This window comes from Scardinius erythrophthalmus (assembly GCF_964197995.2).
Source record: "Scardinius erythrophthalmus genome assembly, chromosome: 6".
In the NCBI taxonomy this organism is placed as follows: domain Eukaryota; kingdom Metazoa; phylum Chordata; class Actinopteri; order Cypriniformes; family Leuciscidae; genus Scardinius; species Scardinius erythrophthalmus.
The window spans coordinates 32677797-32703555 of NC_138226.1; the positions used below are offsets into that span (position 1 = coordinate 32677797).

The following is a 25759-nucleotide window of genomic DNA, read 5'->3' on the forward strand; positions in this document are numbered from 1 at the left end:
TTCCAAGATTTCCAAAACTTAAGTGTACTCCATAAAATTAGTCATCATGATGTTGCAAAACACACAGGCCCAGAGTCAGCTGGCATTGGTGTTGACTTCACCGACGAGCATGCACTTTTAGCAGGCAGGCAGCAGGTAGAGAAGAAATGTTCATTTCCGGGGGAGAGAAATGTCTTTCTTACTGTACAGTACTACTAAGAGCCGTGAACGTAAGAGGACTGTGGCATGGCGGACCTGGGCCGTGGGCAGACCTGTTGCCGCGGGGCCTGGGCGGACCTGGGCCATGGGGCGCTACCCATCTTGGCAGAGGGGTCTGCCGTGGCGGCGGCCATCTTGGCACAAGGCTCTGGAACGGCGGTCTTCTTGGCACAAGGCTCTGGAATGACGGCCATCTTGGCACGAGACTCTGGAACACCAGCCATCTTGGCACGAGACTCTGGAACGCCAGCCATCTTGGCACGAGACTCTGGAACGCCAGCCATCTTGAGACTCTGGAACGCCAGCCATCTTGGCACGTGACTCTGGAACGCTGGCCATCTTGGCACGAGACTCTGGAACGCCAGCCATCTTGAGACTCTGGAACGCCAGCCATCTTGGCACGAGACTCTGGAACGCCGGCCATCTTGAGACTCTGGAACAGCGGCCATCTTGGCCGAGGGCTCACGGACTGGAGACGATATGTGTACTGCCCACACACACAAAATAGCTGCAGCCACGATGATCAGCGTTGCATCGTCGGAGCGGCAGCCAATTTGGCATGAGATTCTGGAACGCCAGCCATCTTGAGACTCTGGAACAGCGGCCATCTTGGCCGAGGGCTCACGGGCTGGAGACGATATGTGTGCTGCCCACACACACAAAATAGCTGCAGCCACGATGATCGCACCACGGAGCTGACTCAGGTGCGACGGCCATCTTGTCTGAAGACAGCAGACATGGCGTGAAGAAATCCAGGCTTGGAGGGTACTGTGGGGTTGTGGGGCTCCTCATCCGCAAAACCCACAGAAAAAGTGTTGAGCCACACAACAACAGGGCATAGTAAATTTATTGCGAAAGGGAGAAATTAATTTCCCCCCCATGCAGTCCAGAGCACAAGGGTTCGCTTAATCCAAAGCGAAAGATGTCCTTAAGGGCCACACAATTAAAATCTACCCGGCAGCACAGTCCACAAAAATCTTGAACATAATCCTCCAGGGGATGATTCCCCTGGCGTAAACACAGGAGGGCAACTGCTGGGTTCATTGTTGGCAGTCAAGTATTCTGTAACAGGTGATCCACTGGAGGCAAGTTGTAGAACCCAAGTGCAGTTTATTACTCTTCAAAAGCAAGATCAAACATAAAACAAAGGCATGGCATGGCTTTATATCTCGCATTTGCGACCTAATATATCACGCAATTCTGAGATAAAAAGTCATAATTGCGAGATGTAAACTTGCAACTATGAGAAAAAAAAATCAGAATTATTAGCTAAAAAGTCGCAATTACCTTTTTTATTTTTTATTCTGTGGTGGAAACAAGTTTCCATAATGTACAGCAGTAGGTACTGTATATTACGGTATTTTCACTTTAAAGGAGAACTTGGTAGCTTTTTTAACTTAATAAAACTGTCTAGAAATCATTTGGATGGTTAAACAACCTGTTCTGGTGATATTGGTGACTTTCCCCACTCCCCCCAGCGTTCCCAGGCGGAAAACCAACCTTGCAACTTGTTCACTACCGTCCCGGCAAGATAGAAATTGGAAGTCTCGTGAGAAGCGAGAACTAGAACGAGAACGAGCGCGAAACACAAATTGCTTTATGGCAATTCGACATAAACACACACGCATGTATGATGTATTACCAGATTACCCACCTCGGTAGACAAAGCTCCACACGATACAGTTGGCTTGCTCCGATCAAAACAAACGCACATAAGCAGCGGTAGAGAGGGGGAGGAGGCCGCCGCAAGTGAGTTTTTTACGACTGTGTTGTGAAATATACGCCCCCCCACAGCTGTAGGGGGAGCTCGTGGGGAAAACATGCGACAACAAAAGGGAAAATCAGCGAAGAAGTGACTAGAGTTCGCTAGAGTTGCCGAGTTCTCCTTTAATACACAGATCTAATATACACATGTGATTTCTTTGGTTGCTGTTTACGTTCACAGACATAACCGACAGTGTTTATGTTAACTTTGTGTGTTTTTGACATAACCCTGTGTGCATTTAACAGTTTAAGCGCAATAAGTAGTGAAAGAGAACTTAGTTTAATACTCACGGGACGCGTCGTCTGACACCCAGCTTTCTGTGCATGTGCTTTAGATGTGTGCACTCATAAAACCATATATCAGAAGTTTAAACTGATATGGCTTTAAAACGCATTCAAATAATGGCTTTCATGATGAGAAAGAACTGCAATCTCACGTGAGAGTGACCGCAATAAAGATGATAAACAAAACCAAACAGGGAGCAGCAGCTAATTTGCATTTAAAGATACATACACAAAAACAGTGTGTTTTTGCTCAGTGTTGCCAGATTAGGCGGTTGTTGTTTTTAATTTGATTGGTTTGGGTGGGTGGACAAAATTTGGGCTGGTCTGGGGTCAGTTTGGCGGTTTTCAAACATCTACATTTTATAGTCTAACTGGTTAATAAACAAAACTTAAGTGTACTCCATAAAATTAGTCATCATGATGTTGCAAAACACACAGGCCCAGAGTCAGCTGGCATTGGTGTTGACTTCACTGACGAGCATGCACTTTTAGCAGGCAGGCAGCAGGTAGACGTGATCATTCATGAGTGACAGGTTTTTAGCGTAATAACTTGTAGCTGTATATTCAAGTGATCGCTATGTAAATATACAGTAAGTTGTATCGACTGTAAAGAGTGAGAGAGTGACCCAACTCTCAAAATGTTGATTATACCTGTGGAGGCAGATGACTAGAAGGTTCTTTATAAATATAACTAACTCTGAGAGCACAGTTGAATGACTTAAGTCCCCTGTACTTGCTCTGCAGCGTAGCAGATCTATTTCACCAAGACCAAATACATTAACATTACCATATCCATTACCATACCAATCTCTGTTACCATACCAATCTCCCGAGAGTTGTCACGACAGAACTTTACTCAGGGCATTCGGAAGCTTGCCTGCTGTAATAGCCAACTGTAATAGCATGTATCTGTGATGATATTGCCTGTGTGTCAGGGATGGGCGATATATTATCGTTTGTGATATACAGGTAAAAATTCTTCTCAAAATAAGAATTAGTCTTCCCTCGATAATAACGGTAAAGCTTAGTTGATGACGTATTTCTGTTTGGGACCCATTGGCAGCTCACTTGCAGAGTGAAAACAACTATGGAAGGCAGACGTGAAGCTGAGGCGGAGTTTATCACTAAACGAGAAACTAGGGACGAAACGGTATGAAAATTTCATATCACGATTAAAGTGACCAAAATTATCACGATTATCAATATTATCACGGTTTTGTTAAAATGAGATGAAAATGTTCAAAAAGAACTGATACGCACACTGAAAACATTTCAACAAGTTTTATATTTGAAAATCAACAAACAACAAATAAAACACTTTTATTTAAAGTTAACACACTTTTAATTCGCACGTACAATGAATGATATCACGTCAGGAGCTGACTAGCAAAATACTAAAGTAAAAGTAAAGAGCTTTGAATTTAAAGTCAAAGAGCAAACACACTAGAACATTTTTAATTGAAGGGGGTGGATTGGAATCAACTGCTGCTTATATGTAATAAGTGATTATAATCAAGGTATTAATCAATATTTTTCCTTCTAAATATCAAATGAGTTGAATGACTTCTCTGGAGATTTTACTTTGTTATAGAAGTTACCAGTGGTATTACTGAAATGTTCTTTTGATGTATTCTTTTTAATGTCTGTATTTGATATTTGAATGCAGTTACAGTGCTTGCCTATTTATCCCAGCTTCCAGAAATGAAACAAGGACTGGTGTTGTGTTTGAGAAAGGTCTTCAACATTTTAAAACATATAGGGGTCCATTGAAGTCTATAGTTTAAGGGACCATTTGTCAGTTAAAGCCTATCTTTTCCATTTAGACTAAAGTGTCCTATCCTGTGAGAAATAACTTGTTATCTTGATGTTTTGAGACGAGATTATAGTTAGAGCCTGGCCAAATCCAACCTTGGAAAAGATGAGTGTCGGTGTGTGTGTGTTTTACAGGTTAAGGAATCACTGGCATTGTTGGAGATTGACTTGAGTTGTTGTTCAAGACATGCTGGCACCCAGCCACCCAAATCTGCGACCTGGAAGGTCACGACATGCCTAACTTCAGGGTCTGAGTGTCAGCTGCATAATGCTTCAGTCTATCTGTAAATTTGTGGAAAATTACTATATTTATCTATTTCCAATGAGAATCATTCCTACTGTAAGCAATGACGTAGCTTAGACCTTGGAAATGGTAAAACTGCTGTGATCTTTGTAACTGTAAGCGGGGCGTCCTACGAACTCCTGTGTGAGTCTTGAAGCTGACTTCTGCTGATGAAACTGCAAACTATCTTCAGTAAAACTTTTCTTCAATTTTTTTATAATTCTGACTCCGGGTCTTCTTTCAAACATCTGGTCCTTGGGTCCTAAACTGTTAACCCCTAACATAATATTTAAAAAAATATAAACTATGTCAACTGTCTTTATCTTCTAAATTCTGCTGATGGTTACATTACGGCTCTAATATAATTTATATTAGTAATTTCAGTTTTCAAATCCTAAATACTGTTGTTATATTTATTGTAGGGCTGAGTGAATGGGTAGAACTCTTTACTGCCCTAGTCCTTGTGAATACATTTGAATTAATTATCACAGTATGCTAATGCCTATCTAGTGCAAGGGATTCATCAATATGATGATTGAGGACTGTTGGGACACTCCAGGCAACGGATGGTTCTGTCAGGAGAGACTGAGTCGTTTGCACCTCAATGAATACCTCAATGAGATATTAAAGTATCCTAATGTACAATCTAGGGACTATTCCTTAAACATGCATTGAGGAGAATATGTTAATGTTCTTTTCCCCCTCTTGATCATCACCCATTTGGTTCATATGTTGGTTTGTTAACTGTTGATCTAGGAGAAAGGCTTTAACCCTGCCACTCCTCCCACACTCCAGTGCGTAACCTCACTATGAGAAAGGCTTTTACAACCTCTTCTGCACAGCAGTGCATTATTTGTTACAACTAAGTTTTCTAAACAGTATGTTGTTTCATTCTACTGCCTGTGTATTTAAACATGTAACTTAATAAATAACTTTGCCTGCTTTAAAGGCTTTGAGAATCTTTCCTTTTATAACTTTTGTTATATGTTCAGGTTAAATCCTACGTTTTCCTATCAGTTCTGAGAAAGATGTTTACCTTTAAAGAATAAGAGGTTAAAGAATAACAACCACTTAAATGGAGTCAGGTTAATTATATTATAGTCAGATTAATTATATTGGAGTCAGATAAATAACTGAATTATGCACGTCATCCTTCAACTGCTTTTTGTTCTGGTTATTGATTGAAAATAGCAGTGTGAGCTTCGAGCCTTAAATTATATATAATACAAATAAGCATATAACTTGTACAAATAAATTAATGTCTGCTTAGAAGTTTGTCTCTCGCTTCCATCTAGCAGTTGTGTAGTGCACTGCGATATCTATTGCTCCAATAGGAGGGGGAAATCATGTCCATACCCAGCTAGGAAAAATATTATAAAAGCACTGATAATTTACTGAAGTCATGTCCAGGAACTGTAAATAAAGTACTTAACAAATTACTGAAAAAAAGGTAGCATCCTCAACAAACAAATAAGAGATCACTTAGTTTAAGTTTGAATAATATGGACATATCAATAAAAATACAAAAAATTTAATAACAAATGTTGTAAAATTAAAAAGGTTAGTAATTATGAGTGCTTTTTATTAGCAAGAGTGTGGTGAGGGGGCCTCCAAGGGGGGGCCTCCAAACTACAAGCTTTGAAGGAGTTAGCTACACAAAAAATTTGGCACCATATTACTAGCCGCTAGCCAGACCAATAAACAAACACAGACCGGAAGTTAACTTTGCGCGTGCGTTTGAGGAAACCATCTATAGAGATCAGTGACTATGATACAATAATAGATTTGCATTGAATTTTGTGTGCCTTAACGGTATGGGGGTAGAACTTTTGTTAAGCGTGTCAGAGAGGTTCTAGGTTCTAATCAAGTGGCAACCTTCCCGACTCTCTCTTGAAACCAACACAGAAATTACTTAAAATGCAATTCATCGACTGGCCGCTAGAGACAAGCTGCAAAAGAGAGTCAATTCCATATACCCCCCATGTTAAAATGTCCAACTTTAGAGCAGAAAAAATTTGTGTTTACTGTCACGGTTCACAAATTCAGTGTCTCCTTCTTGTCTCGTGTCATTGTTGTTATGTGTGAATGTGTGTGGATGTGGTCCGGATCGTTACCGCTGATCAGCGGCAACAGCTGATCCTCACTAGCGGTGCCAGCTGCAGCTGCTCAATGCACCTTCATATACTCACAGCTTTCTTCTTTCCATTGTCAGATCGTTGTGAAGTCTTCTCGTGCTGTGTCCTGTTCCCGGTTCTGTTTGGCGTTTCCTGTTGTGCTTCAGTCTGGCGTGATCGTGAGTCGGTGTTCCTGTTTGGTGTCGCAGTTTGTTCCTCGTTCTTTGTCTGGATTACTACAACCTGGTTCATTCACGGATATCACCATTCACCACCATCATCATCTGTGTTGCCTGTCGAGGTCCCTGCGCCACCCAACTGCCACCGTGTTGGTCCTGTTTACATCTGACTCTGTGCAACTGTCATGGGGTGACTATATTCAGTGGGGGAGGAATGCACACGCCAGGGAATGGGTTTCCCTTGGGGAATGTTTTTAATGTAACACCCAGCAAAATGGCTGCTTCCTGTGCCCGGATGTAAACATTGACAATCTAGCGCTCTAATAGATAAATCAGCTTCAGGTGTTCAGCGGGAAGAATCTAGGCTGGCGATTGGCACGTATGTTTGGCGGGAGTATGTTTGGCGGGAGTGCTTTATGTTCATTGTTGCTGACAGTTCAGGCGTGCAGCAGGCATGGGGGAGAACGCGGCGGAGGCGGGGGAGAAGCCGGCGCCCAGGAACACAAAGCCGACGAGAATCTGAAACGAAACCGGCATTCTGACGGAACTGGAATTCGCGATCACTACGGCTGCCGCCGTCGCGTGGACACGGCCCCGATTGTCGCGTTGAGAGGTGTGTGTGCCTGCTTCATGGTTCAATGTGATGGGATGTGTGACTGCCAGTGACTCCCCTGATCTGTAAGGTATGGTGAGCTTTGCTCATATCCTGTTTTCTCTGCGAGTTGAAACAAAGGCTTTCTAAGGGATTCCGACTGTTTTACTGCTCTACTGTTCTGCTGCTCTACCGCCCTACTGTTTTACTGCTTTTCTTCTCTCAACACAGCAGCTAACCAGCCCAGCCCAACTTCAAGGAGACGCTTGCTTGGACACTGTTCATTTGCCTTGGTCACAGTGAGTTTACTGTTTTGAAGTGTCCTGTTCTTAAAGTGTTCACATTGGGAAAGCTTTTGCTGTTTTAAGTGTGTGCACGAGTGCTTTGACTGTTTCGGATTGTTTGGTCTGCATCTACAGTTCCGGATAAACAGCCTCCTGTGACCCGGGTGTGTTATGCTGATAACTTGAGCTAATCCTGAGTATTATAAGCAGTGCTGTGCTGAAGCTAACTATCCTTCTACTGTCTGAGCCTCTGCTGGAGAGAACGAGAAACTCCTGGGAGTAACTGCTCACTTTAAAGACTCTTTTAATAATTTAATAAACAAAATCTTTTGAAGCTATTCTGTGTCTCGTTCTGACTTTGTGGGAATACAGTCTTGCTCCTCAGGGTGGTACGCAATTTAGGAGAGGCGGCTAATGCCCCCTGCCTGTGACACACCTACTAATAAATATACGTTTTACTTGCATTATTGCTTCCTCGCCTTGTGTGACATGACAGAACGATCTGACCAGCAGATGGAAGCATGGACTCTCCTCTTGCACCTGTCGTTCTGGGCAGGGTCCGAAATTAACACCCGCCAAGCGCCAAATGCGGGTAGATTTTCCGTTTGGCGAGTAAATCTCAAAAGGCTATCCGCCACACTGGCGGGTGAATGGCATCCCAAAATATGAAATTTTTAGCGCGCACGCACTCTTCTGCCTCTTTTAAGAATGAGCAGAGAGAGAGAGAGCACCGGCCGCGCGCGCGCACTCACTATTCAGATCGACCAAAGCGTCAAGCTTCCCCGTACTTTTTGACTAGCGTCCTTGACAGGGCGGTCAGAGCTTCTTTGCAGCTCAAGTCGGCGGCGGTGTGTCCGTACAGTTAACGCTCTATCTGTTGACGGCGCTGAGGAAAAAGAAAATGTGAAGCTCCCGCCACTGGAAGAAGCAGTCGCCGCCCATCAAATGCTGCGCACCCATCAAAGCCGTTCTGCCTTCAGCAATCGCGGATCGTGCATACTCCTGCTTCTGCTTTACACACCATGGCCGTTCTTTTCTCGAGAAAAGGAGTTTTCTCATAGCGTTTGCAACGCAATACTCGTTCCCTTATCTCTCGGGAACCGAGGTTACGTAAGTAACCGAGTACGTTCTGCCCTTCCACATGAGTCAGGTAACAAAACTGACAAAAAATTTTTTATTTCACCCTAATGATAGTAATATTTCATATATTTCTCTCATTTTGATCAATATATAGATTGTTTTTATTATACATTTTGCTCTGGACAATTGTTTATGTTTGTATTCAACTGAATAGGCCTTATTATCTCAATTAAATGTACTGAAATGAATGTATATGTGACAAATATAAAGGCTGTTTATTATTTTGGCCGGTAAAAAATATGCTTGGCTGGTGGATTTTTTCATCTACCAGTCCCCGTGGCAGGTGAGCCAAAAAGTTAATTTCGGACCCTGGTTCTGGGTCACCCCTGGTTAACCCTTCACATCCCCAAAGTGGGCTGGCATCTAAATTCCATCTTCGCATGGAGCAATCAATGTCATGAGTCTTGTCTAGTGTCTGCCTGTCTGTCTGTACCTGTTTCTGTGTTTCAGGAGGAGGCAGTGGATTTGTCTAACGTGCCCGCAGAGTACTGCGACCTGAAGGAGGTGTTCAGTAAGTCTCGTGCTGCTTCTCTTCCTCCGCATCGTCCTTACGACTGTGCCATAGATTTAATGCCAGGTAAGTCTCCGCCTAAAGGCAAGTTATATTCACTTTCTGCTCCAGAAAGGGAGGCTATGGAGAAATATATTTCTGATTCTCTAGCAACAGGGTTCATCCGTCCTTCCTCTTCTCCAGCGGGGACGGGGTTCTTTTTTGTGGGGAAGAAGGATGGTTCTCTGCGGCCTTGTATTGATTACCGGGGGTTGAACAGCATCACGGTAAAGAATACTTATCCTTTGCCGTTGATGTCTTCAGCCTTCGAGAGGTTGCAGGGAGCATCAATCTTCACAAAATTGGATTTACGTAATGCATATCATTTGGTTCGCATAAGGAAGGGGGATGAATGGAAGACTGCTTTTAACGCCCCCAGGGGGCACTTTGAATATTTAGTCATGCCGTTTGGTTTGTCCAACTCCCCAGCGGTCTTCCAGGCTCTCGTCAATGACGTGCTGCGAGATATGGTAGATCAGTTCATATATGTCTACCTGGATGACATATTGATTTTTTTCTTCTTCTCTCCAGGAACATGTGCAGCACGTCCGGCGAGTGCTTCAGAGGTTGCTAAAGAATGGGCTTTTTGTCAAGGCGGAGAAATGCACTTTTCATGCACAGTCAGTTCCTTTCCTAGGGTACATCATTTCATCTGAGGGAGTACGTATGGATCCTGAGAAGGTTAAGGCTGTGGTAGAGTGGCCAAGTCCAGATTCCTGTAAGGCCCTACAGAGGTTTCTGGGGTTTGCCAACTTCTACTGGCGTTTTATTCACAACTTCAGCCAACTAGCCGCGCCTCTGACTGCCTTGACCTCCCCCAGAACTATGTTCAGGTGGTCAGACACAGCTGAGGCTGTGTTTGCCAAACTGAAAGGCCGTTTTGTTTCAGTCCCCGTCTTAATAGCCCCTGATCCTTCACGTCAGTTTGTGGTGGAGGTCGATGCATCAGAGGTGGGGGTAGGCGCAGTGCTATCCCAACGCTCTTCCACAGACGACAAGATGCATCCCTGCGCGTTTTTGTCCCATCGTTTATCATCTGCCGAACGTAACTATGACATTGGTAACAGGGAGTTGTTGGCAGTCAAGTTAGAATTGGAGGAATGGCGTCATTGGTTAGAAGGGTCGGGGGTACCTTTTATCGTTTGGACCGATCACAAGAACCTGGAATATATCAGGACCGCCAAAAGATTGAACTCCAGGAAGGCTTGGTGGGCACTTTTTTTCGGTCGTTTTGATTTTTCTCTCTCGTATCGCCCGGGTTCCAAAAACAACAAACCCGATTCTTTATCGCATATTTTTGACCGTTCCGAACGCCCGTCTACTCCCGAGTGCATTTTACCCGAGACCCTATTTGTCTCCACACTCACATGGGAGGTCAAATCGAAAGTTCAAGACGGCCTTAGAAGGGGTAAGACTTCCAATCGACCCCCAGATGGGTTACTTCAACCGCTGCCAATCCCTTCGAGACTCTGGTCCCACATAGCGCTAAATTTTATCACCGCCCTCCCAGGGCAATACGGTCGTTTTGACCGTGGTGGACCGGTTCTCGAAGACGGCCCATTTCATTCCCTTGCCCAAATTACCCTCAACCAAGGAGACAGCGTTGATCGTTGTGGATCACGTCTTTCGCTTACATGGCCTCCCGATGGACGTGGTTTCCGACAGGGGACCCCAATTTGTGTCCAAATTCTGGTGAGAGTTTTGTAAATTACTGGGAGCGACTGTCAGTCTGTCCTCAGGGTTTCACCCCCAGAGCAATAGCCAAACCGAGAGAGCCAACCAAGATTTGGAAAGGGTGTTGCGATGTTTGGTATCCAAGAATCCTTCCTCATGGAGCCAACAACTTTCAATGGTGGAGTACGCTCACAATACGTTGCCAGTGTCATCCACGGGCCTATCTCCGTTTGAGTGTAGCTTAGGTTACCAGCCACCAATTTTTCCCAGTCTGGAATCCGAAGTTGCGGTCCCCTCTGCTCATGCCTTCATCCAGAGGTGTCACTGCACATGGACTAGAGCCCGTGAGACTCTGCTCCAAGTGCACCAAGGCTAAAGCCGATCGCCACCGGTCTAAGCCTCCCGTATACGTCGCTGGTCAAAAAGTGTGGCTACAAAGAATATTCCACTCCGCTCTGTTTCTAATAAACTTGCACCCAAATTCATTGGCCCGTTCACTGTCACTAAAATCATTAGTCCGGTGGCAGTCCGCCTCAACCTTCCTCCGGCGTACAGGAGAATTCATCCCGTCTTTCATTTATCAAAAATAAAACCTGTGTTTCGTTCTCATATTAAAGGGATAGGCCTAGTTCACTTTGAAATTAAATGTTGGTATGTTTTAGCCTACCTCAAGGGCATCCAAGATGTAGGCGTCTTTTTTTCCGCAGTAGTTTCAATTTTGATATTTTTAGGTCAAACTGTTCTTGTCTGTCAGTCATATAATGCAGGTCTGTGGTCACTGTCTCAAAGAGCATGCACAGAGTCCAAATTAAAACAATTCCCCTTCGCTCTTCAGACATTTCGCTCTTCAGACATTTTACAACAAGTAGAAAACATGATATCAGAAAAGAGATTGATGGTCTCTTTCCTGCTCGTGTCCCACATCCCTCTCAAAGTGCAGAACGGTAGGCTATATTACGCGTCTTTGTGTGGAAATATAAAACAAATGTTGTTTAAAATATTTAACTTTGTTATATTAGCCTATTTAAGTTACCATTATTTACTGATATTTATTTCAATGCTTTACAGGCTGTAGTATGTTGTTTCTTTGACGGAATTGCTCAAATAAACGCATGTCAGTTACGAAATGGATGTTTGAGCCTCGTTTATTTTATTTATTTTTCAAAACAACCCCCCAACCACCGCGCCACTGCTGGTAGTTGGTCCATTACTACCACGGTGGTAAAAAAACTGCCACCATCACAGCCCTAAGTATGAGACTTTTATAAAGAAGCTAAAAGCAACTTTCAGCAAAGTCTAAGACTGATTCTTAAGTGCTGACAGAAGTAGAACCTGTAGCTGTAGTTTACCTTCTTTTTTTTGCCAAATAATTTTGTCAGATACATACCCTCACTAAGTTTATAGTGTTTTGTTCTTCCTTTGTAATTTTAATTTATTAAAAATAAAATAAAATATTTTCCCCATGTTTTGATGGTTTAAGCAAACTTGTAAGGTCAAAAAACCTTCACACAACTTTTTGCCACTACTGCATGTTTGGTGTGGTTAGTGCCAGTGTGCCATTTAAGACCCTGCTTACTGTGGAATGATGGGCACAAGTCCTCACCTTGTGAGGTGAGCATTCTTTACTGCTGCATTTTTCCAGTTGCCAAAAAACGTCATTATTACTTTCATTACTACAGAAGTTATTACATTTCTTGCAAGGTCATATACAAAAAAGAATACCTTTACAATCAAGAATGTATAATTTTATCAACTCCCTGTCATCATATCATAATATACATAACATAATATACATAAACATAACATATACATATACATGTACATAATACATTATATCTTTGTTGGAAAGTGTGTGGGCTCCTCCTCTCTGCTGCCATTTTGTTACTCCTAACTAGGTTATGATACCTCTTCAGCACTCTTAAATAATTTAGGATCTGAGACTAGTCTAAGTCTTAACACTTAGGAACCTTTATGAATCAAACTTATTCTTAAGTGTAGGTATAAGGGTAAAATTACATCATTCTTAGATATTTGACACACTTAAGACTAAAATTTTACCCTGAGTGGCTTTATACATACGGCCCCTGGTCTTTGAAACCCCTTGAAACTTTAACAACTCTCATAAAGGATGATGAAACATCACAATCCATGAAAGCTTTATCATTCATTTTAATTGCACTTCTATTATTTGCTATCATAGAAATGAACAGGTATGTAATCAAAAAATCAAAACATATTCATTACCTTCTGTTGAGAGAGCTGAGAGGAGAGGCGTTTTGCCTCTAGCATGGCCCGCATTTGCTCATATTGGATCAGTTTGCATTTTGAGTGTCCCAGACCCACTTGAATTCTTCGAGACAACTTTTCTAGGTGATTCAAAAACATACAATAAACTGCAAGATTGCATATGTAATTAATCAGTAAATTGTAGTCAATTAATTAGATAATCGTTTATATCTGAATTTATATTTATAGTCTGTGCACAGAACAATGCTAAACTGTACGATTCATGAATGTCTGTAGAGAAGTGATATTGTAGGCAGCAGAGGTGTAAGCAGTCACATAATAGACACACATTTATTTGCAGCTCATAGCTGCTGAGGAGAATGAATGACAGATGGTGCAGTTTACAGATCATTTTCTGAATAAAATGTTAAAATTGTAATGAAACGTAAGTTGCAATAGTCTTTTCCTCCCTATTGTGATGTATATTTGAGTGCAATGCTTCTCGAACAAGAAAAAATGTAGGGCTGGAATTGATTGGATTGTTGTAGTTTGCTATTGCTGCAGCTTCATGTGAGTGACAGGCCTGGGCATAGCCATAATAGTGAGGGGGACAAAAAATGTCAAGTGTAATACTAGGTTTTTTTCTGACCTTTGTTTTATTAACAGGTTTTAATTTTTCTTATATATGATATAGATATTATACCGCAAACTGATGACCAGTGGACGTCACTGATCACTACCTTGCAATGTGTATACTAAGTAGGCTACTGCTGACATTTGCCATATCGCTCTGCGTTATCGGCCAGGTAGAACATTTATCACAACCACTAAAGATAGATTCACAAATAAGCTGCCGTATCTGTCTCAGCTGCTCAGTGTACAGTACCTAATCACACAAATTAACTTGATGAAAAGACTAGCAGTATGGGCACTATCTTCTCTAGTACATCAGAAACTGTTGCACCCATCAGATTAAAAAAGGTTAGAGAGAAAAGTATTACTCACACTCTTAAGTGAGAAACTCCTAACCTAGACCGCAAATAGAATCAACTCAAAGAGGTCTTTAGAATTGTGTGGAAAAACAGTATGTCCCGCTTTAAATATCTCAGCAAACCTTCATGTAAACACCTTAATCGATCCGATTAAGCTCGATCCGGACAAAATTTCGATCGGATTGAAAGGGGTGGTTTACACCTTTTCTAATCCGATCGAGAGAACATGTAAACACTTGATCGGATTAAAACAGAAACTGAAAGCTGTTCTTCCTGTTGAAGAAAGTGTCATATAAATGAGTGTCCCATCATTCTAAAATTATCCTTTCACTCTGCGTCTGTGAAGTGGAGCAGGACAACGTCCCACCGGTCCTTGTTTCGGATTCTCATCCAAAGATGACTAGTTTGGGGCGCGGGGAGGGGAGAGGCATTTTTACTGCGTGATAAATATGAGCAGCACAGCACAACGGTTCATAGTCTCCATATTATGACCAGAAATAGATAAATATTAAGTCTGCTGTTTAAAACAAATAAAAAAACAATGTATGAGAATAGTTATTATGCGTAAACAACTCTGTATATTCGTGCAGTGTGCGCATGTCAACAAATCTATTCCGATTTGAATCTTGTGACATATTAACACGCACATCAATCGATGTTTAGCGTTCATGTAAACACTACGAATGAAACACACAGAATGAATTCAGTCCTATTGAAACAAAAGTTGTGCATGTAAACGTAGCCACTGATGTGGTTGTGAAAAGAACGGAGGTTATTTCGAGCAGAGTGAGAAATCATTGCAATCTTTTGAGCATCTGAGAAATCGGAAGAATGTTCGAAAGAAGGATGAATAGAGCGTCGATTGTTCTGGTGGTGTTTTCTTATTGATTTCCTGAACGGAGGAGAAATAATCAGTTGCTTAATACTTCACAAGGAATACTTTGAGAGAAAGATTTATTTGGATGTCAGGTCCACGTAGAGAGGCACTGGGGTGTGTGACGGGCCTGTATATGGAGCCAATGTCCTAAATCTCTGAAAGCCAGAATTTGAAAAAGAGCAATTATCCTGCTATATGGTCTGATTTATTTATGAAATAATTGCAAGCGGAAGACCAGATTAGCCGCCTATAGAATTGCATTAGTTCAAAAGAACTTGTCCTGCATTTGTTGATGCAATAGACTGCAGTGGAGTTATTGCAATAGAAGAGAATGCTTTTGAAGGCCCATTCTTTCTCCCACAGAGTAACAGCCATGATAAGCGGAGGGAGAAATCTCTGCTGCGGCAATGAAGTGACACAGTTTAATCGAAAAGGCTGTGCATGTTTCGGTAATGTAACGGTTGAGATATCAGGTGATACGGGCCATTTAAGTATCCTCCTTCAACCTCTCGAAGCATTAGATGTTGTACTGTTGCTGTCTGTCTTATCAGATTTTTTTTTATTATAACCGAGCATGCTAGCGGTGTAGGTATGGCATAATGAAGACGGTTAGAAGATTCTAATCACGAGGTGAAGTTTGTAGCATCGCATCATGCAGCCAGCTTGTATCGCAGATGTGGTTTACTTAGCCCAAACTGAGCAGTTCATCTTCAGAAATAAAAAGATGCGGTAGCAGTGACTTACTTGTGCTGTTTTTGTATAAACAGTCCAAAAGGGGAAATCAAGAATTATTATTATTAGTCACATTAATTTTGGATTGTTTTCCTAGAAAAATGTTTATTTATTGCACAAGCAATTTTGACATTAGTGTGAAAGTATTCATCCGCTGGTTTAAAAACACCCCTAAATATTATCTTGTGGCCTTAACACGGAATTATCACGAGAGGCGTTCTCTCTCGCACGGTTTGGAAGTGGCTGTAATGACAATAGGCTTGTGTAGGTTATAAACGAACAATTTGTAGAGATCTGTCGAAAGGCAGCCATAACAATTAACAGATTTGTACAGAAGCATCTGATGACCAAACCAATTGGGAATCGCAAATGGAATAAATGTCAAGAGAGCCCGGAGTGATTTGCTTTCATGATAAACTTTTTTCTGAAAGCAAACCATACTCAAACCACCAGGGTCTGAGATCTTTGGAGTGCTCCACATATGGGTCAAATTCCAGTGAACCATGCTCAGGCTCCTGAAAAGCTTTTGCAGAGACAGCCCCACTCTAGGTTCAACGCTATTGAAAGGAGGAAACAAGAGGTATGCAAACGAGGAGTCAGAGCAGTTCCTTGTTGCAGAGGCAGCCTCACGCTAGGGGCCGCTCTGGAGACAGATGGGAAGAAGGCAGGAAGAAAATGGAGAGGAGTGGAGTGCTTTGGGGCGAGGCTAAGTAAATTACCAGTGGATAGGATCAAGGACTCATTCAAGGAACTTCTGTTCACTTGGCAGCCATATTTGCAACGTCGCGTGGCAGCTATTTCGGGCATTCAAGATGAAGTCTATTTGAATAAGGAAATTCTGAAATCTAAAAAACTGCTTGACACAAGTATATTTAAATAACAGTTCAATTATATTCTATAATAAATAAATAAATAAATAAATAATTCAAATGTCAAACTTTTCGCATAAGCTTGCATGCGTTTGAATGGAAGTCCATGGAACGAAAAGAGCAGTTTGACTAACGTTACCCATTACAAATACCAGTTGACCGGGAGATTTAAAAACGAACAGTTAATTCATGAAAACATAGATCTTAATTACCTTCGTGCTGTGGAAATACAGAACACTGTGTAAGACAGAACACAACGAACGGCCCAGGTCAATATAATTGTAAGTTTAAGTATCGCTTAGGGATGAAATCATTGGGAAAATCGCTTGGAAGGGCGACTGGGAGCGTGAGCGTGAGCGTGAGCGTGAGGAGAGGAGAGATGGATACATTTGCCAGTTTGCGAATCGAGGAAAAGAGTGTAGAGCTGGATTTTTGTTTGTCATCATGGCATTTGTTTGAAATGGATGTTCGCGGTGGCGAGAGAGTGCTGCGGTCACTTAACTGGATGGAAGCGGTTGAGTTGGGGTTCGGAGGAGGAGGCAAGAAGCATTCATCTGCCGGAAGAATTTGTCAATGAGATGGCGTGGTATCTGCTGCTTATATAGTATGCTTGTAATTATTATTGACAGGACTGAATGTTTAGGCTCCTCCCGAACATACGTTTTGAAATTAATTTATTGTAAAATTATCGTAATATCAATGGGTTGTTACTGGTTGCTGTATTTGATTACATTTTGATTTTGGAATGGTGCAAACAGTATTAAATTAAAAAAAGCATCAGCTGTTTCGTTACACAGTTTGGAAAATGGCTGAGGACACTAATCTTGGTTGTTATCTCCTCTGCCAAAGAAAGTGAATTCTCTTCAAGTGACGTGCAGTAGAATATCTTCCGAATTCTCTCTGAGAAGATTAACGAGAGATCACGACCAGAGTGAAAGAATGGTGAAGGAAAATTCTTCCAACATTGAAGCTTTGGGCAAATCTCTTACCTCAGTTCATGAAAATGAAACCCTAAGAAGTGCAAATGCTCTCCTGGAAAAAAAGTCAAGAAAATGAACACGAAAATTCATGACCAGGAACGTTACAGCCGCAGATGGTGCCTGCGTTTATACAGACTATCCAAGCAATCTAATGAAAACGCGAAAATGAGAGTTGTGTTGTCCTCACTGCAGTGTAGCAACTGTAGCTATACAACCAGCTAACTCTGATGCAAAATGACGACAAGTCGTAGTGAGCGATTTCTTGCTGTTTACTGTGGCTTCAACATCATCTTACATGACAGAGTGAAAACTGTAACAAAGAAATAAAGTTCGACTGTTTTAACATAAATCTTGTCTAATGAAATATACCTGTAAATACATGTAAATAAATATTGTAACTATGTGTAGTCTTTTCTTTTTAAACAGTATTGTAACATTAACTTATTAACATAAAAATGAATTTTGTACTTACGACATTGCCTCTAGTGCTAATAACAAATGGATTACATGTGCTCACATTCTGTCAGCTTCCTTACTTCTGTACAGGAAATAATCTCTAACCCCAAACTCCAGGTCTACATCATATCAAAATAAAAGTCTCTATCAAATTAAAAGTCCCTAACATTTTGCCTTAATGGCAACACAAGAGTCGTGGAAATATGCAAAGAGCTGGCTTCAAACACAGAGAGACGCATGGTAGCTGATGCACTGGATGTGGCACATTGTCTTGGCAGACTTAAAACCTCTGATGACGGCAGAAAAGGTCAACCAAGATCAGGGATCATGAGATTAATTTCCCGTACTGCCAGATATTTAACCTGGAAAAACTAAAAAAAAACAATGAGTATCTGACAACCAGGGGCTGTGGTTTAAGGAGGACTTGACTGCTTTTGACATAAAAGCATGGAATCGTCTTTGGCTTGCTGTGGAGAGAGCGAGGAAGGAGTGCAAAAGCATATACTTCATAGGGGTGGGAATCTCTAGGCACCTCACGATTCGATTATGATGCAATAATTCTTGGCTCAAAGCTGCTCTTAAAAGTTAGTTATCAAGCATCTCAGTCAAAATGTATGTGTAGAATTAAAGTGTCAGTCTCCGAGATGATTCACAACACTTTGCTGTGCCACAAACAGGATTTTGGATGATGACATATGTAGTGGCATTGCCCCTTTAACAATAGTTGCGTTGCCCCTTTAAAAACAGCGCACGGATTGCATAAAGTGGGTAGTGGGTACGTCAGGTAATCACGTAGCTATATAGTCACCAGGTGAGAGTTAGTTTCCCCATGACATTGTATCGATGTGACCTGTTTGTGTAGGTCTTGTATCTCCCTTCACTCCTCGGGAAAGATTAGTCGGGTGCGTCCAGGCATTGTTAGTGAGCATGTGAGTGTCATACACATGAAAGAAGTTGCCAGCTGCTACTTTGCTGCGGCTTAAATAGCGTTTCCAGTTTGGGACGCGGGATTTTTGCATTGAACATCATCGCTATTGCCTGTACAGCGCTCACGTTGGATGCGCTAAACCCGTGGCCTTTGATTCTAGCGCCACCTGGTGTTTGCTCACTTCGCTGGTATAATTTCATTGATTTGTGTTTATTCGTGACTGTGTATTTTGTTTAAGTGTGTGTGCAATGGAGTTGAATTTAAATTGTTTTGTGTTTTATTATTATTATTATTATTAATAATAGGTTTTGTTTATTAACCAATTTATTTCGTTTGTTTATTTTGTTATCTGGGTTGGTTGTATCATTTCTTTGTCTTGCTTTACATTGATACTGCTCAATTACGGAGCGGATTAATTATGGTTTATCTGTTTGTTTGTTTTGTTTTTTTACTTTGGCTAATTTGGTTGGTGTTGAGTGGGTTTAAAGGGGTCATATAATGGTACATGCACTTTTACAAGTTGATTGTACTGAAATGTGTGTTGGCAGTGCCTGTACACAACCATCATAAAATTAGAGGTGGAAAGTAACGAATTACATTTACTCGCGTTACTGTAATTGAGTAGTTTTTTTGTGTATTTCTACTTTTTTAAGTAGTTTTTAAAATCTGTAATTTTACTTTTACTTAAGTATGTTTTGTTTAAAGTATTGTAATTCGCTACATTTTAAAACATATGCGTTACTGAGTAAAAAAAAAAAACATTATTAAAAAAATGAACTAGCATAGGCCTACTATGGTTAAAACAGCGCGCGCGCTCGTGCTCAGCATTGATTGATTGACGGGCGGGAGAACAGACACGTAAAAACCACAAAAAATATGGAGACGGACAATACAGATTCTTTACACACACACGTGAGGCGAACCCCTGGTAAGTATGGGGATACTTTGGATATAGAAAAACGAACGCGTGGTTGTCCTCGAGGCTTGAGCATAGCCTATTCATTTTGCAAAAATTGTGGACGCAAAAAATTGGCTGCAAAAGAAGGAAACACATAGAACGTGTTCGGGAACACCATCCATGAAACACATGAACACATGAAAGTAAAGCTGTAGCCTACAATAAATCAAATTGCGACATGGTCAGTAGTCTATATATTAAAGCACAAGAGACTGCTATATAAATGTATAATCTGCGTGTCTGTGTGAATCAGTGCAAATGAGACGAGCCGTTTCGTCTACTACATACTCAAGTACGCGACGCGCTAATAGTGTTTTCAGCATCTCACAAACAATATGAGAACATGAAAACATGAACATCTCCAGAGCTGCTCTGAGAGAATGACCTTTGAGAAAAACCTTGTCAAATAGCCTACACTCTGAAACAGGACTTCATTACAACACATCAAAATAAAAGTTTGGTTTAACTACGAAGAAATGATGACATAACTGTTGTGGGCCTACAATAGAATGTACTTCTCATAATAATATTAACAACAACAATAATAATACAGATTATTTAAACATTATTTAAGGATTTTTGTCCATGGTTTAATTGAGTAAATCTGTTTTGCAGCACTTTGCCAAAAAATAAAAGGATGAAAAAATGTGTTAAACTTTTATTTGATTACCACCGTTTTGGATAATATATTTGTTTTAAATCATAAAAAACAAAAAGGATTTTTCTGAATTAAATACATTTCATAGAAGTCTATTGTTCTTGAACATTTTAATAAATTATTAATGATAAAAAATAAGTTGTTAAATGAGTAGTTAAAATGAAAATGAAAATTACCCCATGATTTATCAGCCCTGAAACCATCCTAGGTGTAGGCTATATAACTTTCTTCTTTGTTCTTTCAGACGAATACAATCGGAGTTATATTAATAAACACTTTATAATGGCAGTGGATTGCAACCATCAGTTTAAAGCTCAAAAAAGTACGCCATACGCAGTCTACTTACACCTAAAACGGATCTTATGCAACTCATGACGTCAGAAGTAGTGTAGTGCGTCCTGGCGTAGCATAAATTTCAGCAGTACGTCGCATTACTCGCATAAGTTGCGCTTTAGATTTAAGTCGAATACATATGTTCGTTTGGCCGGAAGCTAGTTATTTTACTTCATAAAGATTTAAATATGAATATCTTTATTACACAAACTCAACGTTTTGTTTCAGAAGGCCTTTATTAACCCCCCGTTGCCGTGTGGATCACTTTTATGATAGATGGATGGATGGATGCACTTTTATGATGGATAGATGCACTTTTATGAGCTTCAAACTGATGGTTGCAATCCACAGCCATTATCAAGCTAGGAAGCGTCAGGGTGTTTATTAATATCAGAGGCTTCCTTCACCTCTGTACAGATAAAACATTATCAAAATGATTCCAGTTCGCATGGATACGCGGAAGCGACAAATATTTTTTTTGTATTATGCTGGCCAGTACAAGTAATTTGGTGAGGTAAATTTGTAAAGAAAGACTACTCGCATGCACACATTCAAATGCACATACCTATAGATTAAACACGTAATACGCATGTGCACGCCGTCAGCGTTTTCACAGATTCACGTTTTTGAAGTTTACACAGAGATGATAGTGTTTTTCAAATTTGTTTAAAGCTTGCACCTTGTAACCTATTTCAAGGTTTACATTCTCGAGCTCCAAACACTGTTGTCGTGCAAATGAACGGCCAGAACACATTAAAGTTTTCTGTTTTCTGTTAAAGTGCTGTCGTGTTAGCGGCCCCTAAGTTAATAACTAATTTGCTTTTCGCAACGAATGAATCAGTCAAAAATGAATGAATCAAAAACTAACTTTAGCTGGACAATTACTTTATTCTAGAGCGGCTGTAAAGCCAAAACACTCTCTGTTACTGTAATATCCTATTATCTCTGTAAAGCTGCTTTGAAACAATCTATATTGTTAAAGCGCTGTATAAATGAAGGTGACTTGACTTAATATAATTCTGAATTTCGTCTGAAAGAAGAATGTCATATACATGGCTTGAGGGTGAGTAAATCATGGGCTGGTTTCATTTTAAAGTGAACTACTCCTTTAATCAAATTCATAATCATTTATTGAAATTAGTTGATTAGACATGTTTTATTGAAATTTTAATAAACAAAACAAATGTTTCCAAAAATACTGTTTTCATCCCATTTACTGTAACTGTCATTTTAACTGATGATAATAATAACCCTAATTTAATAATACAGTTTTTATATTTAATAATTGTTTAATACCATTATATTAGTCGGTTATCATACTGTGAAAATCTCATACCTTTACAACCCTACTCGGGGGACTCCCCAACCCACCCCCGCTGTTAAAAAAGTAACTCAGTTACTTTTACTCTGAGTACATTTTAAATGAGCTACTTTTTACTTTTACTTGAGTAGATTTTTCGACCGGTACTTTTACTTGTACTTAAGTAAAAAAAAATTGTAGTAATAGTACTTTTACTTGAGTAGAATATTTTATTACTCTTTCCACCTCTGCATAAAATGATAAAAATCCATCCAGTGTTTTTTTTTTATCTTCTTATATGTTTCCTCCCATCTCAAATCAAGCTGTTCGATTTTGTGACGTCACAAAATCGACGCCCCTCCCACGATGGTTGATTGACAGCAGCGTTTCAACACAGACCCGCCCTCGTGAGCGAGCTCAATCATAGCATGCGCTGACTGGCGCGTTCATTGTTGATAGCTGGAGCACTGAGTAGAATGGCGTCTAAGCGATTGTGGTGTTCTGTTCTTGGGTGTAATAAGGAACACAGCAGTCATTTTGATGTTCCTAAATCCTAACCGCTGAAGACGCAGTAGCTGAGTTTGTTTTCGAAAGGAATATTCCCCACGATCAACGTCAATGCTTTCATGTTTGCGCGAATCATTTCACACACCAGACTGCTTTACAAACAAGGATCAGTAAAAAGCTGATTATTTGCTAAGAAGCTGCTCCTGAAAAAAGGATCAGTACCAACTATTCGTGTTCCTGCTGCACCTCCAGAAGAACTGAAGTGAGTGTAACGTTTTATTGACCTTTCTATTAATCTTTATATTAATCTTTGCCAATCGCTTTAACGCTTCACAATGAATGCGGCTATTTTTACACTCAGGTACATTACGGCATGTTTTCTATGTACAACGTTCTCAATATAATTCATAATCCCACGTTTATAATGAACGACGCGGCGTTATGGTTATTGTGTTACAAACGGTGTACGCACAGAACAGAGGGGCGGGGTGAGCAAAGCTCATCATCATTTAAAGACACATGCACTTAAACGGCGTGCTGAAAACAGAGCTGTTTTTGACCAGGTAAAATTAGTGTTTTCTTACAATACTAATGAGAATTTTTAATTAAAGTGTATTACAAACTTTTAATTTAGACCCTAAAGAATCATATTAGCTTGTACAAAAATGACATTATATGACCCCTTTAAATCATTATTGTATTTTTGGGTTTGGTTGGTTTGAAATGTTTTGATTTGTATTTATTTTGTTTTATTATTTGAGCAGCGTAATGTTTTATGTAAAGACATAATACCAAAGAAAGAAACCAGCTTGTTTAGTTTATTCTTTTTTTGTGAATTGTTCTTTTGTTAGTATATATTTTTTATTTTTATTTTTGTGTGTGTTTGGCCAGTGTATGGGTGGCCAGCCCATGTGAACCAACTAAAACGAAGCCCATTGGGCTGAATCATTCACATTGATTAAAGTGTTTTTTCTTTTTATCATTGATGTTGAGCTCAAGGTGTTTTTAGTAACTAATTGATAAATAAAATTGTAGTCTGTGTCGTCCTTTTCCTTTAGTTGAAAGCCTGTTTGGGGAGGCTTGAAAATTTGGGGTCTTGAGTACGGGCCTTACTAGTGTAAGTCGATCGAGTCATATGGTCACACATAGGCATGGACCAATCACTAAATAGATTTCCTTATTTAAGAATATTCTCAGATAAATTCCCATTGAATGGTGAAATTCCTATGAGGAGTTTACATTCAATACATATTTGACATAATTTTAAAGAGAATACATTATGATATACACATTGGAAATGAAAGAGAAACACGTTTTCCACTGTCTTAAATACAAATTTTAAACCGGTGTGCTGTTAACTGACCTGCCTATGTATAAACTACATTTTATGATATAATCAGCCACCATGGATTCCAAAAGAAACCCGAACTGGCAGGAGGAAGAAGCGCTACTGCTTGCTGAATTAGGCCGTGTATCCACCATCTGCTGAAAACACCTAGCTGTGGGCGCTTGGGAGCGTTTTAGCAGAGCAAAAAAATTTGCAGTTGAGACGCTTTGCTCGTTATGATACGGAATATCCCGGAAATTGTTTCACAGATCGTTTGTTTTTGTGTTGTTTCTATGTAAAAAAATATCAATAGATTATAAAGTATTTGCTCTGGCTCGTTTTAAATTATTTTGTTCCGTTATTATGCTTGTTGTTGCCATCTGTTGACGTTGTACAAGCAGAATGTGACGGTTGGTCGGTGTGGTATTAGTCCCGCCACTGTGATGGCTGGGTAAAAAGTGACAGTGATGAGCGCAGCGTTTTACCCAAAGTTGAACATTCTTCAACTCCCGACGACCTGTAAAAACCGCCGAGCACTTCAGCGTGAAAAAAAATGCTCAGCGCTTCGTTACACTCATGGCGTTTTAAAAACGTGGCGCTCCCATTGAAAACAATTGAAAAAATACAGCAGCTGCGTGAACACGGCCTTAGTTGAACAGTGGAAGCATGTTATAAATGGCAAGTTCAGCCCAACATTAACCAGCGCTGACAAAGATGATGCCTGCTCTGTCCAAATGATACCGTTTGATTAACTGCTCGTCGTCAAACATTAAAAAAACGTTCTTCCTCTCCTGAAAGATTCACGCACATCTCTGTCTCCTCACTGCCATCAACACCCCCTACTGGCAACTCCTAACCACTTGAGAGACCTCTCGAGCTGTCTTAAATCAATATTAACCAACTGCAGAACCGCAGAACCATACGTCATAGCAGTGTGAGGATGACAGCGCCAGCCTAAGGCCGTGTGTCCACCAAAGCGTTTTTAGCTAGCTGAAAACGCTAGACGCTCTGCTGAAAACGCCAAGCTGTGGGCGCTTGAGAGCGTTTTGGCAGTGCAGAGTTTTTTCAGTTGAGACGCTTCGTTGCTATGATACAGAATATCCGCAGCACAGCTTACTTGTAACTGAGTTCGCAGATAATTTGTTTCATACAAAAAATTTATTTTTCATCTATTTTGCTCGGTTAGGTCTGCTGGTTGATGTCGTTGTTCAGAAAGAATGTTGTGACAGTTGGCCGGTGTGGTATTACCTGGACTCAGGGTATCGGCCGATACCGAGTACTAATCCGATACCTGGGTGTGTATCTATACAGCTGCAATTCATACTAGCCCTGTATGAATTGATAGAATTATTTTATAAAAGGTATTTTAGTTTTACAATATAACTGTATAAAAAAGTGCAACAAATAAATCTAGGAATCTAAAAAATGATATATGAATAATAGGGGTGTAACGGTCCACAAAATTCACGGTTCGGTTCGATATGATACACTGGTGTCACGGTTCGGTACGTTTTCAATACAGCAAAAAGAAAGAAATGGCAGAGAAATTTCCTTGATTTATATTTATTTTTTTAATTAAAACTAACATTATAAAGTATGATTTTTTTTACTTTGAGCAATGATGGAGCTATACTTGACATATAAAACAAAAACAGCTCCTTATAAAAAAATGAAATGTAATATTGTAGTAGTTATAAACAAAGGTTTATTTTATTTAAGATTAACATTTGAGGGCAGCAAT

At 40.4% G+C, this 25759-nt stretch overlaps 1 protein-coding gene across 1 annotated transcript in view; it reads right to left on the bottom strand.

Annotated features, from left to right (window-relative positions):
• The window catches only part of LOC308691838 (coiled-coil domain-containing protein 148-like), a gene marked incomplete at its 5' end in the record, with an annotated part of 188327 nt that overhangs the window by 97816 nt on the left and 64752 nt on the right, over positions 1-25759 (bottom strand). The window contains one exon of the mRNA XM_081367401.1: positions 13120-13241. Within this exon, the coding sequence (XP_081223527.1) occupies positions 13120-13241 (122 nt within the window). The remainder of the gene's footprint in view (positions 1-13119; positions 13242-25759) is intronic.